Source organism: Hyposmocoma kahamanoa, unplaced genomic scaffold (genome assembly GCF_003589595.1).
Source record: "Hyposmocoma kahamanoa isolate Upper Pololo Valley unplaced genomic scaffold, ASM358959v1 66, whole genome shotgun sequence".
In the NCBI taxonomy this organism is placed as follows: domain Eukaryota; kingdom Metazoa; phylum Arthropoda; class Insecta; order Lepidoptera; family Cosmopterigidae; genus Hyposmocoma; species Hyposmocoma kahamanoa.
In genome coordinates, this window is record NW_020653854.1 from 11,007,895 (window position 1) to 11,021,837 (window position 13,943).

Here is a 13,943-nt window from a genome sequence, read left to right on the forward strand (position 1 = left end):
TACACCCAGGTCCTGATGGTACAGTTCGCGTGGCTACTGTTCGCACTGCGAGCGGATCAATCCTCAAACGTCCCCTCGTAAAACTATGTCCGTTGCCGAACCAATCAGATTAGTACCAACTTCATATTTTTATTTAAAATAGTTTTCTAATTTTGTCGTAATTTTAGTACGTAATTGGTTTTTGTTTTTGTATCTGCATAAGTGTAGCTTACAATACCCATTCGTGGTACATATCGTTCTAATCGTAGTTTTTTTTTTGAAAATACTTTCACATGTATTTTGGTGGGCGGTATGTACGGTTTTCATAAACGTGTTAGTTCTTCGTTAAATATTCGCGCGGCTTGCAACGTCAAATACGTCATTCATGAAGGCTATTGGCGGCCTATTGGCGGGCGTAAGCACTACACGCCGTTACTTTCGAGCACTTTTCGACGCGCTCCACCTCAACAAGGCCAAAATGACCGGTGTTCTCTAAAATACATAAATTACCTAAAATCTCATGAGACCGTGGAACCTGGTGCTAAATAGACATATCGTGAACTTGTCCATAATTCAAAGCCTTGCCCTGCGGATCAAATTATCCTCATCGTGGTGTCACCCAAATCGCAACACGCGATGCCGGCTAGCTAGCTGCCGTGATCCAGCAGCTCCTGTATTTTCATCAACCAAATCAAGGTAAGTGGTGCTTTGTTCAGTGTTTGGCATTGACGGTGCAACCTGTAGGTACGGTTCTCATCTTCCAAGAGGAATCGCGAGACGGCTCATTGTGGAGCTACGTCTATCCTGCAGATGTATGGATCCTTACCATTTTGTTACCTTCATTCCCATACAATCAGTGTTATACCTTTTAACCGACTTCAAAAAAGGAGGAGCTTCTCAATTCGACTGTATGTTCTTTTTTTTTTTTGTATGTATGTTATGCGATAACTCCGGTATTTGTGAACCGATTTTCATGATTCTTTTTTGTTGGAAAGGGGGTACTTCCATAGTGGTCCCATTTCATTTTGAAGAAAATCATCCACCTCGAAGGGTGGTTGTTCACGCATGAAGATTCATTTTCATAAATAGCGCCTAACATTAATTTAGGAGCAATTGCTTTAATGGTTGATTTTGCTATTTCTCCAATTCAAGGCGTTTTTCTCTCAATGTACTTTGAGTAGTGAGAACCGATTTTTATTATCTCCAGTGTCAGGTCCTGTATAGTGGCGAACTAGGGGATATTTCAATAAAACTTAGCAAATAGACGTAATTCCACGTACTTTTGAGGTCGGTTTTTTTAGTACTCTGTACTGAGATTATTTTCATTAGAAATATTATTTGACCTGTAATAGTAGTGATGAGAGGCACAGTTTTCATTATACTTTTTACATGTGGACTTTTAAAGTAATAATTTAAAGTAATAATTAAAGATAGAGCCGCTTGATGTAGGCACGTCAACTTATTTTGTGATACCTAGTAAGTAGGTCCTACTTACATTACTGTTTTGTGTTGCCATTGTAATTTTTTTATTAAGCAATCATTCTTCCAAGTTTCGAGTTCGGATTTAGATAATAAAAATAAGCGGGTGATAAATGCCCGTCTGGCTGAATAAATAACGAATTCGTATTACTAAGTGTAACAATTAGATATGGCCTTCTTTATTTAAATTGTGTAAATGCCCATAGTATCTTTAGGAATATCAGCTATTTAAATACAAGGGGCCGAGGCCTCTAGAAATTATTTTTACCGAGGACATTTATTTGTACCGAGGTGTTAACGCACAACAGTGACAAAGAAAACATCTTTATATTAATGTTTACCTTTTATTTTATTAACGTTACATGTACCTTTATTTTCCATAAGTTTGTTTGCACGATAGCTGTGCTACACATATCAAAGTAGATGAACGTTGCTGTTTACAAGGCCCAAACTCGCACGTAGTCTACTTGCATTGAAGAGTCTCCTCCTTCGCTCATGTCCCAGGTTGGCATCCAATTGCCCTGTGCCATCCAAAAGTCCGTTGCAGCCTGTACAAAAATGCATTTTAATAACTCGGTTCAAAGTGAAAAAAAATCGATGTATATTATATAATGTAAGTTGTGGTTCTGTGTTAGGTTTACGCATATCATTTTTACACATGAAACATAATAATATGTAGATAAAGTTATGTTAACTCGTGATATATTTGGCATCAATATGAGAATTAATTTCTTTAAGATTTTATAAGGTGAGGGTAGGTACACTTGTAAATATACGGTTATACGCAAAGAACATAGGTAATTTCTTATTAAGTACTTAATGTACTTGGTGTTTTTGCCAAGAAGCTGAACTTAATAAAACTAACCTGAGGAGAAAGGTTGTTCCAAGGTTTGGGAGTAGGGTTTTGAACACCGTCAGGGAAGAATCCATTTGTGCCTCCGACAGCCACGTTCATTATGATGTAGAACTGTAACAGAAAAAGTTGTTAATGCGCGTGTTAAATTAATACTAAATTCGTTAAAATCTGTTGTAAAAACAAAAATCTTGATGAAGTCATTTTGTGCTTATAAAATTGTAGATTGGTAACGTTTGTATAACAATTTAAAAAATATTAAATTAATTTGTGTTCCAATAAAAATGTTTCTAGTTCATTTGAAACTTCTATTTCACTGCATATTTGCAAAAACTATCTCACCTTTTCGTCAAACGGAGCCATTTTAGATCCGTACCGCCAGGGATTCTCTACACCAGCATGGTTGAATCCTCCGAACTCCCAAAATCCTCCACTGCCTGGGTCGATGAAACCTAGTTCCACATCGTCAATGCTGAATCTCATGAAGTCTGAAAAATAATATAAAAAAATATTTTTAAGCAGCGCCGTGTATGCGCAACAATGAAATAATATTGAAAAACATTGAGTACATTAGTGATTGTAAAATTATCTTTACATAAAACAAATTATTTGCATTTGTTTGATTACCTACTAGTTACATGAAATATATTTTTTCAATTATATGAAATATCATTGTTAAGATCTGTTTCAGGAGCTCGTCAATTTAGGGTAATTATTTTCCATTTTAGGCAGCTGTATGTTGAAAAAGAAAATTACCAGGAGTCCATTCAAACTGATAGCGATGGAAGTCATTATTCCAACCACGGGAGTCTCTTCTGACCCAATGCGCGCGTTCCCATCCGTTATGGAATATGGTGGGTCCGTAATGCAGCGTAGATCCGGCTTCCTGTGTACCGATGTGTACGCCGTTAAGTAACATATCGCGGTTACCTCGCGACTCTACTAGATCGATTTCTCCGGACGCTGGCCAAGTGCCGTAGGCGTTGTACGCTGGCATCATCCAAATGGCTGTAGAACAAAAAAATAATAATTAAGATTAGCATTTTTGCGTGTGCAGACATTTAAGCAACTTAAATTTGACAACTTTACTTCCACGACTCAAACACGAGTCACATAGTAGCCGTAGAGGTCCTTGTGAAAGAGTTCGTCCAGGGAAGTACTGTCACCTTACCTATTTCTGCCGCCAAGCAGTAATGTGACCATTACTGCGTTCCGGTTTTGAAGGGTAAGGGTAAAATTACAGGCACATGTGACTTGTCAACTTGTCAACTTGTCTTAGGGTGACAGGTGCAGTGACAGTGCCTCTCAGATCTTTGCAATTTCAAGCCTGAGTGGCACTGCAACTGTTATGGACAGGCATGAAGCTTACCAATAGGCACACGACTTGCTCGCAGCGACGACTTGCTTGCTCCAGCACATGATATTATAAAAAAACGTGCTAAAAGAGGGATTTATCTAGGTGATCCTAATATCAGCTAGTACCAGACAATGGGATCTTAGGAATTGCAACTATAAAGAAAAATAATTATGAAACTTCTATACCTGGCCATATCCAGTCACCGGCGGGCATTTTTGCGCGCACCTCGACGCGACCATATCGGAAATTGAATGACTGTACAGTGCGCAAGCGGGCACTTCTGATCGGATTCAGAATGTTGGTTGCCGAGCCAGTACGTTCGCAACCCCACCATTGAGGGTTTGTGCATCTGGAAAAGATACCATAATTATAGGAAATGAAACTATTTTTCCGGGCCCGAAACGTCGGTTTGTTTGAAAAAACAAATATACGCGATTTAAATCCGGAAAAATAGTTTCTTTTCCTATGTGTAACAACCGCGAAAACATAACAACTCGATAGATACCTACCATAATTAGTTATATTTTTTATGAGTCAAGCCTCTGTTGGTAACTGGTAACCACTGCTTATAAATATTTGCGATACTATAGAACCACTCTTCATATCGCAAATATGTTGCATGTTGCCAGGCATGGAACACACGATCTTAATTCCTCTGTACCTGTGGTAGTGATAGCTCTGCCGAACTTTTTTTTATGATACTATGTGACGGGACGAACAAATCGTGCGCCTGATGGTAAGCGAAACGCCTGTCCATAACAGTTGCAGTGCCACTGAGAGTTTTAAATCTCAAAGAAATGAGAGGCACCGCCGCTGCGCCCGTCGCCCTGAGACATAAGTTGAAAATTCCCATGTGCCTCTAATTTCACCAGCACCCTTATCCTTCAAAACCGGAACGCAATAATGTTCACATTACTGCTTGGCGGCAAAAATAGGTAAGGTGACAGTACTTCCTAAGACGAACTCTTTCACAAGGAGCTCTACTGCTACTAAAAATAATAATAAAGTGCCAGACAAAAATACCAATAATCTGGTCTCAAACTAGAGAATCCCTGTTTTGTGAGTACCAGAGCTACGAAATTCACTCCAGGGCGCTAAACACAACAACCTACCGAGCGCTCACGGTGCAGATCATTGGGCAAGCGTAATTGTCATAGAAGTTCTCGAATTTTGAATTTCGGAATAGAAAATGTTCTAATATTTAAACCACATGGAGAGTCTTTGAGTGGGATAGCCTGTATGTAGGTACGAGTATAATACTTGGTACCTAATAGATTTCCTATTTCTTGTATCCTGGTAGCGTAGAAATTCGCGGTCAGTTTTTATTTATTTGATTCTTTTTTTGATTTGATTTGATTATTTGATTTTATTTATTTAATTACAAAATTGTTACGAACCTTTCAGCAGGAGAGCCTCCCTCGAGGTTAATGTGACCATTGAACAAGAACGCATTGCCGAACTGATCTGATGTGAATGTAGGCCTAATGTTTAGAGCACCGTTTCTTACGTAAGTGTTCGAACGGTTGTTGTTGTAATACTGGAATTCCCAGTTCTGTAAATCAATGTGCGTTTATGAGAGATACAGAGAGATAGAGATAAATTTCTTTGTAAGCGTACACGGTAAATACAGTTTACATATTTAAGATTACTTACTCTTAGAATGGTTACACACGGCATCTTTCGCTACACTTGCGATTTATAGGCGGTTGCATCGACACAAACGCGCGTTTGTATCGATGCCATCGCGCGTTTACATCGCTGCTTAAAGTCGTGCGTGTGTAATCGTTCTTTAGCAAAGTATACAATGGTGGCGTTTATTCTTAAAGTCACATTACATTATATAATGAAAATGTTTTAAGTGAATAATATAGTTAAGGAAGAAAATATGATTTAATATAATCTCAGTACAGAGTACTAAAAAAACCGACCTCAAAAGTACGTGGAATTACGTCTATTTGCTAAGTTTCATTGAAATATCCCCTAGTTCGCCACTATACAGGACTTGATACTGGAGATAATAAAAATAGGTTCTCACTACGACATTACTCAAAGTATATTGAGAGAAAAACGCCTTGAATTGGAGAAATAGCAAAATCAATTAAATAATTGCTGAAAGTAATTGCTCCTAAATTAAAGTTAGGCGCTATTTATAAAAATGAATTTTCATGCGTGAACAGCCATCCTTTGAGGTGGATGATTTTCTTCAAAATAAAATGGGACCACTATGGAAATACCCCCTTTCCAACAAAAACAGAATCATGAAAATCGGTTCATAAATAGCGGAGTTATCGCGTAACATACATACAAAAAAAAAAGAAAAAAGAACATACAGTCGAATTCAGAACCTCCTCCTTTTTTGAAGTCGGTTAAAAAAAGACGAACGTAATAAACATATAAATAATTAATAAATAACGATTAATTTAATTACGCCAAATTGTAACAAAACAATGCCTTACTTTCTTAAACTCATGTCTTATAAAGAATGATTATTCATTCAGGAGATGGCAAAACTTTCTATTTATTTTAAATTTCTTATTAAGGGTGTGAATTTGGATGCATTACTTTAAGAATAGGTAAGAGCCAGTGCGTGAATATGAAGGAAATGAGATGTGAAATTAGCCTGCAAAATGTATGTATATACCTATGTACAGTTTTTGCGTTTCAATAACTTTGCGCTTTAAGATACGAGTTTGAGAGAGTAAGGTGACGAAAAAGCACATCAAGTTTCTAAATTGAGATACGGTTTAGTTATGTTGATATTTTTATTTAGGTTTGTTTATTTTGTTTTCCATTGGTACTGCCTCTGTGGCCGAACCGTTACTCATGCCTGACGGCCACGCAGAGGTCCCAAGTTCGATTCCCGGGCCGGGAGAAATATTTGTATGGCCTACTTTTATTTCTCTCGTGAGTTTGGGTGTAATTTGTGGTTGTCTATGTGTGTGTCCATAGCACCCGCGACCCAAGGTTTCCCTAGTGCGGGGCTATGTTGAGTTTGTGCGTTATTATTATTATTATTACTACAATAAATTTCCATAACTTATATTCTTTTTACCATAATAACTGATGTTTTATGTTAGGTAATACAAGTTACACGAGTCCCTTGTATATCGTTCGCTTGTGACATTTCAGCTGATATACAGATTTCGCCTAAGTGGGTAAATAAATACATTCAGCCATTCTAGACGTATTTTCAGCAAATCTTAAATGATAAATAACCAGTTGGGGTAATTAACATTACATTTGATTAGATAATTAACAAATAAATAGGCTATACATATCAACTTCGTCACTCTATCAAATGATTGGTTTGATATAATTGTTTAATCTAATTACATTTGATAAACAGGTTTTACGTTAATTATCGAAGAATTAAGAAAGACGTATGGTGTTGATTTTGATTCTGTTTACTCTATTATGGTTAAAAGAAGGGTAATGTTATTAATTTTGTACTAGTAATAACTGATTTAATAACTAATTTATTATTTCCAAAACTTAATCTATTATTACAGATTATCTTAGAATAATAACGCATAGAAATCTAGCCCGCACACGCTAAGTGAGGCAAATTGTAGGACGCCCTATGGGCTTACACGAGCGAGCGGGCTGTCAGTGCTCAAGGTCAAGTTCAACCGCGAGCAGCTCAAAAATTTTTGCTAAAAATGACGAAATGTGCGGTAATTGGGTTTCAAAATAGACCAGACAAATATAAAATAGACACTAACATCACATTCCACAAGGAAGTAACGCGTTTCAACTTGTATTTTTATCTAAATATTCACTAAAACAGAAAATTAATTTCGTTGCAACAAGATACGATAATGTTGCAAAGTAAAGGGTTTTTTCTCCCCATTTTGCTATTCTGTTTCAAAATTTCTACAAATGTACACTGTAGGGCCGCAACAACATTGTAGGGAATTTACGTTAGCTATTTTTACGTAATATGTTTAGTATTTGCCTTCATTAGTTTCATGTGAAAAATCATTATTCTTGTCCATCATACACTCATTTAAAAAAATTGTCTTGCCCAGACCCAAAAGTTCTGAACTAAAATTATTTCAGGAAACTAACACTGACTAAAAAGTCATCGTCAGTTCTCCAAAATCGTGTATAAATAACTTTCAGGTTCAGGTTCTTAATTGTTATCGTGTCCTTTTCATATAAACATACACACAGATAATATCAGGCTATTTATATTATTTAAATTCGATAGTCGCACTTAAATTCAGATATAATTTGCCATTTCCATAATGATTACCAAAAATAAATTTTTGAAAATTCCTGTCACTTGACGTTGTCGATCAACAGTAACGATCGACAAAATCGAGCATATCTGTAGGCACCTGATCGACAATCGACAAAATCGAACAAATCTGTAGGCACCTCTAACTTAACGATGAGTTAAACAAGGTACAATTTCCCCACTTTTGAGGGAAATGTTATTCCATGGCATCATTATTTGTATGTTTGTGTGCGTGCCGACGAGCGTAAATACCCGTTGCTTACGCCTACATGAATTTGATTTTTGCCTCACTTGTGTCAATTCGTTTTTTATGAAATTATCATTCTATGCGTTATTATTCTAAGCAGATTATCATATCCAATACCCAATGAAATAGACCAGCAAAATTACTACATGTAACATACGATGTAAAGCGCTATCTTTGTGAATTGACTTAGAAAACAATGGAACAAGAGTGCAATCTTTTAAAATAAGTATGTTAGTATACTTACGCCACCACCAGCTAGGGTGATTTCATGTTGCCACTTCTCGAGACTGAACTCGTCAAATTCGTCGGAGAAGATCAAATCACCCGAGCATACCGTTGAGGGAGCATGCGTGCCACTCACAGTTGTAACAGTAGGCGTACACGCCGTTCCCAACGACACCAGTGTCGCTATTCCTAGCAATAGGGACCACATGATGCTAAAAAGAAAAAAAGGTGTTTACTCCTGATTAGAGGTGGTCATTATTACAATAATAGATAATGTAATGCATTAATCTCACGCAATGTACAACTCATTATCGAACAACTATCGAAACGACTGTTGTTATACTGTAAGATCACATGTGCCATTATTAGACCAAGGGTACGAATTACAAAGTGTTGTGCCGGTGATGATTAGGCCAGACTTATATAAAGATAGTTCCAATGAACACTACGCCTATCTTTTGATCATTTTCTGTTTTTAACAGCCTTATTTTATTTACTAATATTATGCTCCCCGAATTTTGTGAAAAAAAAAGAAAAAAAAAACGAAATTCGAAAAAATAACAAATTAACCGAATTATTCGAAAAAAAAAACAATAAAAACAGAGATTACCAAAAAAAATTAAGTTGGCTTAGTGTTAATTGGAGACATCGTTATGATTTTTTTTATTAAAAATAGTGCGCATTTGACCTCCATCTCACCTGATGTAAAGTGATGATGAGGTCAACGATGTAGCATGCACACCAAAATAATGCCTATTCACTCTCGCCTTGAAAAGGTCTAAATTATAGCGTTCGGGGAATAAGTTCGCAGGTAGAGAATTCCACTCTCTAGCCGCTCGCCATATAAACGTGGAAGCGAGATGCTTCGTGCGAATCCTGGGAATATCAACAACATACGGGCTAAAGTTTCACAAGAATCATTCTTAACTGTGTTATATTTCGGTTATTGCAAGGGACATTTTGCCAATAACTACCTATATGTTCCTAATTCTGTATAAAATAAAACAAGTATGTATAAACACTTACCGGATCACTGACGGAATTAATGAAGACTCTTGATTATCTTTCTTTTTATACTAAATTACTTTAGATGAAGATAATGATAGTAAATGATAAGTAATTTTGTTTTTTGACATTTTATCTTCAATTATACTGATTAATTAATAAGCATTATAAGTAGTGACTGAAATATGTCAACAACGCGTGTTTTAGGCGCACCACAGATCGAAAATACATTATAATAAATAATAATTGAAATACTATTTATCATAGAAGACAATATTTTATTTATGATATCAAGTAATGGGATTAATAAGTTGTAAGCCTGGTGGTAAGCGACTCGCCCATTTATGGTAGTTGTAGTGCCAGTCAGGGCTTTAAATAGCAAAGATCTGAGGAACACTGCCACTGCGCTCGTCACCTTGGGACGTAAGTTGACAAGTCCCATGTGCCTGTAATTTCACCAGCACCCTTACCCTTCAAAACAGAAACACAGTAATGCTGACATTACTGCTTGGCGGCAGAAATAGGTAAGGTGGTAGTACTACCCTGGACGAACTCTTTCACAAGGAGCTCTACTGCTACTAAAGTACAAACGTAAACAACGTAAACGTAAACGTAAAAAACGTAAACGTAAACAAGTACCAAACGGTTCAGAATTGATGTTGACTCCATGCTATGAACCGAATTTTACTTGGATTTGCTTGCGTTCTGATTACACAAATTCAAAATTATGTTATTTAACTGCTCAGACTAACAATAACTTTAACGTTATAATTTTAATACGTTTGCATAATTGTTTACAATCATATTCATTTGTTTGTGCAGAATAGGTAGGTATAACATACAGTAAATGGTTCTGACACGATGCTATTTTTGTAATAGTTTGTATTTGCCTATTATTGGTTTACACTCGAATAATTTCTGCAGAGTTATTTTATGTCCATGTGTAATAATGTTTCTGTTTGCGAATAAATAAATAAATAAATAAACCTTGAGACAAGTGCCTGTAATATTAAAGCCGGAATGTGGTAATGTCACACTACTGCTTGGCGGCACAAATGAGTTTGGCGGCAGTACTTCCCTGGACGAACTCTTTCACAAGGATCTGCGTGGTGTAGTGGCTTGCACACAGGTTTTCATGGGTATCGCGATATCTGAGGTCCTGGGTTCGATCCCCGATCGGGTCATTGTACAAATTAAATTTTCCATATTGTCTCGGGTGTTTGTGGTACCGTCGTTGTTTCCAATTTCCATAACACAAGAGCTTTAGTTACTTACTTTGAGATCGGGGCAACGTATGTGTTGTTGTCTAATATTTATTACAAAAAATGTAAACTGTAAATAACATATTCTGAAAAATAAATCTGTTCTGTTCTATTGCAATGTGTGGTACACAATGTTACCACAGTATAATAAACACAAGAATGGTAACTCTATGCAAACGTAGCAGCGCACTAGTATGTGTGTAAAATTTACAAGTACAAAATTAACCTCGAACTTTATAACAAAATTAAACTCGAAATCAAAGGTTATCACGGGAAACTATTATGAATACCGTTTTTTTTTTCAAATTCTATTTACGTCCTGTAGTTACAAGTAAAATAATGATGTGACAACCCTGAACTACGACAGACGTGTAGGCGGTGACGCAGGCGGGAGCTCTACTTGTTTTATTATACTATAATGTACTGTCATTTATTATGTGCTTATTCTGGTATATTCAGCATTTATTTTGAGTCACTGTAATCCAAGTAGCGCCTTGCGATTTTTCATAATTTTCATGTAGAATTGTACATTATAGCATTAATTTGTACACTATGCAGTCCAATACAATAACATCAGTTAATTTTTTTTTAAATAATATATTTGTAGCATACACAAAATTTCGTCGCTTTAGAGTGAAAACCTCTTATACACATATCCACATAGTTCGTTTTTACTGATTTTTGTTGAAGAAAAACTTACAAACTTCTTGCTCAAATATATTATTTCAGAAAGAGCTGTAATTTAAGTAATTGAAATGCTAAATCCAAAGATTATTGCGTTTACTACATTTTACACCACATTTTTATCTTCGTCCTGAAAAATTACATAGAAATTATTCGAGGCTTTCGCTCTATGCCTACGTTTTGTAATTTTGGTCTGTAGTAAACATCGCTCAGTTTTGTGTGTGCTGATAGCGCTACGCGATTTACTGTGCACATAGTTGACAGGTTTGCGCAACTCATAAATAAAATGATTGATTATTAATTTATTTACTGCATTTCAAAACATTTTCCATTACGTTTAGACTTTTTCATTCCCTTAATACTATATTGCGTATTAAGGGCGGTAAATAAGGAATTACTAACGAGAATTTAGTAGCTCAACCTTCGTCTTCGAGCTTCAATGACTCGAGTCGATGTTGATGTGATGATTTTTCATCACATTTGCAAGGAAACAAATATAATGATAATTTATTTCTTGTACTAATTATAAAAAAGTCTATGGGCGTAATTCAGCCTTTTATTTTAACCGACTTCAAAAAAAGGAGGAGGTTCTCAATTCGTCTGTATGTTTTTTTTTTTTTGTATGTATGTTACGCGATAACTCCGCCGCTTGTGAACCAATTTTGATGATTCTTTTTTTATTGGAAAGAAGGTACCTCAGATGTGGTCCCATTTAAATTGCAAGAAAATATTCCACCTCTAAGGGTGGCAAACTAGGGGATGAATGACTTTTGAGGTCGGTTTTTTTAACCGGAGGTTAGGCTATCTTTCATAATGTTTAAATAATATAAGAGCAAAATGTATACCTATTAATTTTATAGAAGAGCGGTGTTTCCTGACACAGGCCCTATCAAGCCTCAAAGGAAACATGAACTCCTGAACCATGAACTATGCTATGTAAAATTAACAAATAAAATTTTATTTTATTTATTACAACCGATTTTGCCTGCACCACAAATTACACCCAAACTCACGAGAGAAATAAATGTAGGCCATACAAATATTTGAACCTGGGACCTCTGCCTGGCAGTCCGGCATGGTAACCGTTCGGCCACGGAGGCAGTTGTAGTGCCAGTGGTAGTGCCCCTCAGATCTTTGCAATATAAAGCTTTGAGTGGCACTCCAACTATTATGCAGAGCAGGACTTGTTTGTCCCGTCACTTGGTATTATAAAAAAAAGTGTATCGAAAAAATACTTTAATTTTCAAATATTCATGAGTAGCCGGGAGGGCAATTACGTATTCATAATTTTTTATTAATTTATTGAACACAAAGTCCTTCAGTCGAAAACCTTATAAACGTACGTATAACGGACCTTGGTGTTGGTGCCAACTTAACCAACTTAATAATAAAAAAAATATAAGGAAAAAATTGTTTTGTTTCAGCACTTTTAGAAAAATGCTTTATTTTTTATGCCGTAATTGTTGTTGTGACAAGTATTTTAATAAGAATTTTACGTTTTGAGGCTCCAGTTACTGGAAAGGGTTGTAACCCTAACAAGCCGTGACTAGGTTCACGGCAGTAAAACAGAAAACTTCAGGTCCGCAAATTTATTTGAGGTCGGTTAAAGAGAAAAAAAGGTAACAAAAGAAGGCACTAATAGGGCCGAGTTATACTAAATTACAGATACGTACCTATTGGCACATAATTCAGATTAGTGATGATTATAAATTTAGTAAAGGAATCAAAATTGGACGCGATTGAATTTTAACAGCTCCGTACGCTGTCGCGATCGAGCAGGGAGTCACGGTGGAACGAAACAAAATCGGAATGCGAGGCAAAAGAACTATGAGACAATTCAAAACTTAAATTGAAATGCGAGTGACCAGGAACCGGATAAAGCCGATAAAAAGGTGGGATGACGATGTAAGGAGGTCACACCGTGATACGGCAACAGTGACATAGCGTTATAATAGCGCTGCGTAGATCTTATGCTGCACTCGGCTTATTCCATAACACTACGTGATCGATATGATTTGATTATGATTAGATATCACATAATAAATAGTAGATACATCGCGGAATGCGTATCCGTGACTATTATTATGATATTCAGGGTGACCTCTAAATGTTCGGGACATTTTGAAAGGGTAATACGAATACTTTTTACTATGGGACCTGTCTGCTGCAGTCTTTAAAAAAGGTAAGTATGAACATTTTAGTATCTATGGGTATAACGATCCACTAAAAACCTCGAAGAGCTCTCAGGGTTACCCTAAGATTGAGCAGGTAAAATTCTATTATTTTAATTGCTAGCTTCAGAGTCGTTTATTATTTATCAAATTATTTATTTATTAAATATTCCTGAAACTACATAGCAGTTGGGAGTAGTACCTATAATTTATTACAGTACTTACAGTAGTTCTTAAGCCCTCGCTTCGGTATCATTCGAGTTTTAAAACTTTCATATATAATAAAATTATTACCTATTGATAAACTATAAATTTGGGGTGTGGCATGATTCCAAATATTAACCTTATAACGATACTTTTAAGGTAAGCTTTCAATTGCAATAGCGAATTCACGAAATATTAGGGGTTAAAGTATGAAATTGCCGTTTTATTGCAATAGGT

At 36.1% G+C, this 13,943-nt stretch overlaps 2 protein-coding genes across 4 annotated transcripts in view; one reads left to right on the top strand and one right to left on the bottom strand.

Moving 5' to 3' along the window:
* Positions 1 to 13,943, top strand: part of LOC113231623 (cell wall protein PRY3-like) — a 39,184-nt gene that overhangs the window by 18,696 nt on the left and 6,545 nt on the right. The window lies entirely within an intron of this gene.
* Positions 1,797 to 9,421, bottom strand: LOC113231627 (beta-1,3-glucan-binding protein-like). The gene is made up of 8 exons (XM_026466044.1): positions 9,407 to 9,421; positions 8,400 to 8,592; positions 5,066 to 5,220; positions 3,854 to 4,017; positions 3,068 to 3,319; positions 2,654 to 2,799; positions 2,324 to 2,425; positions 1,797 to 2,006 (listed from the first exon to the last, which is right to left on the bottom strand). Exons 2-8 carry the CDS (start codon positions 8,586 to 8,588, stop codon positions 1,896 to 1,898), a joined length of 1,119 nt encoding a protein of 372 aa, XP_026321829.1. The 5' UTR covers positions 8,589 to 8,592; positions 9,407 to 9,421; the 3' UTR covers positions 1,797 to 1,895.

Bases quoted from the DNA above. Each gene is read 5' to 3' on its own strand.
- LOC113231627 (XM_026466044.1), bottom strand. From the start codon at position 8,588: ATGTGGTCCCTATTGCTAGGAATAGCGACACTGGTGTCGTTGGGAACG. The intron at 3,320-3,853 runs GTATAGAAGTTT...TTTGTTCTACAG, and splicing joins CGGTGACTGGATATGGCCAG to CCATTTGGATGATGCCAGCG. The intron at 2,007-2,323 runs GTTAGTTTTATT...ATTTTTGTACAG, and splicing joins GGAACAACCTTTCTCCTCAG to GCTGCAACGGACTTTTGGAT.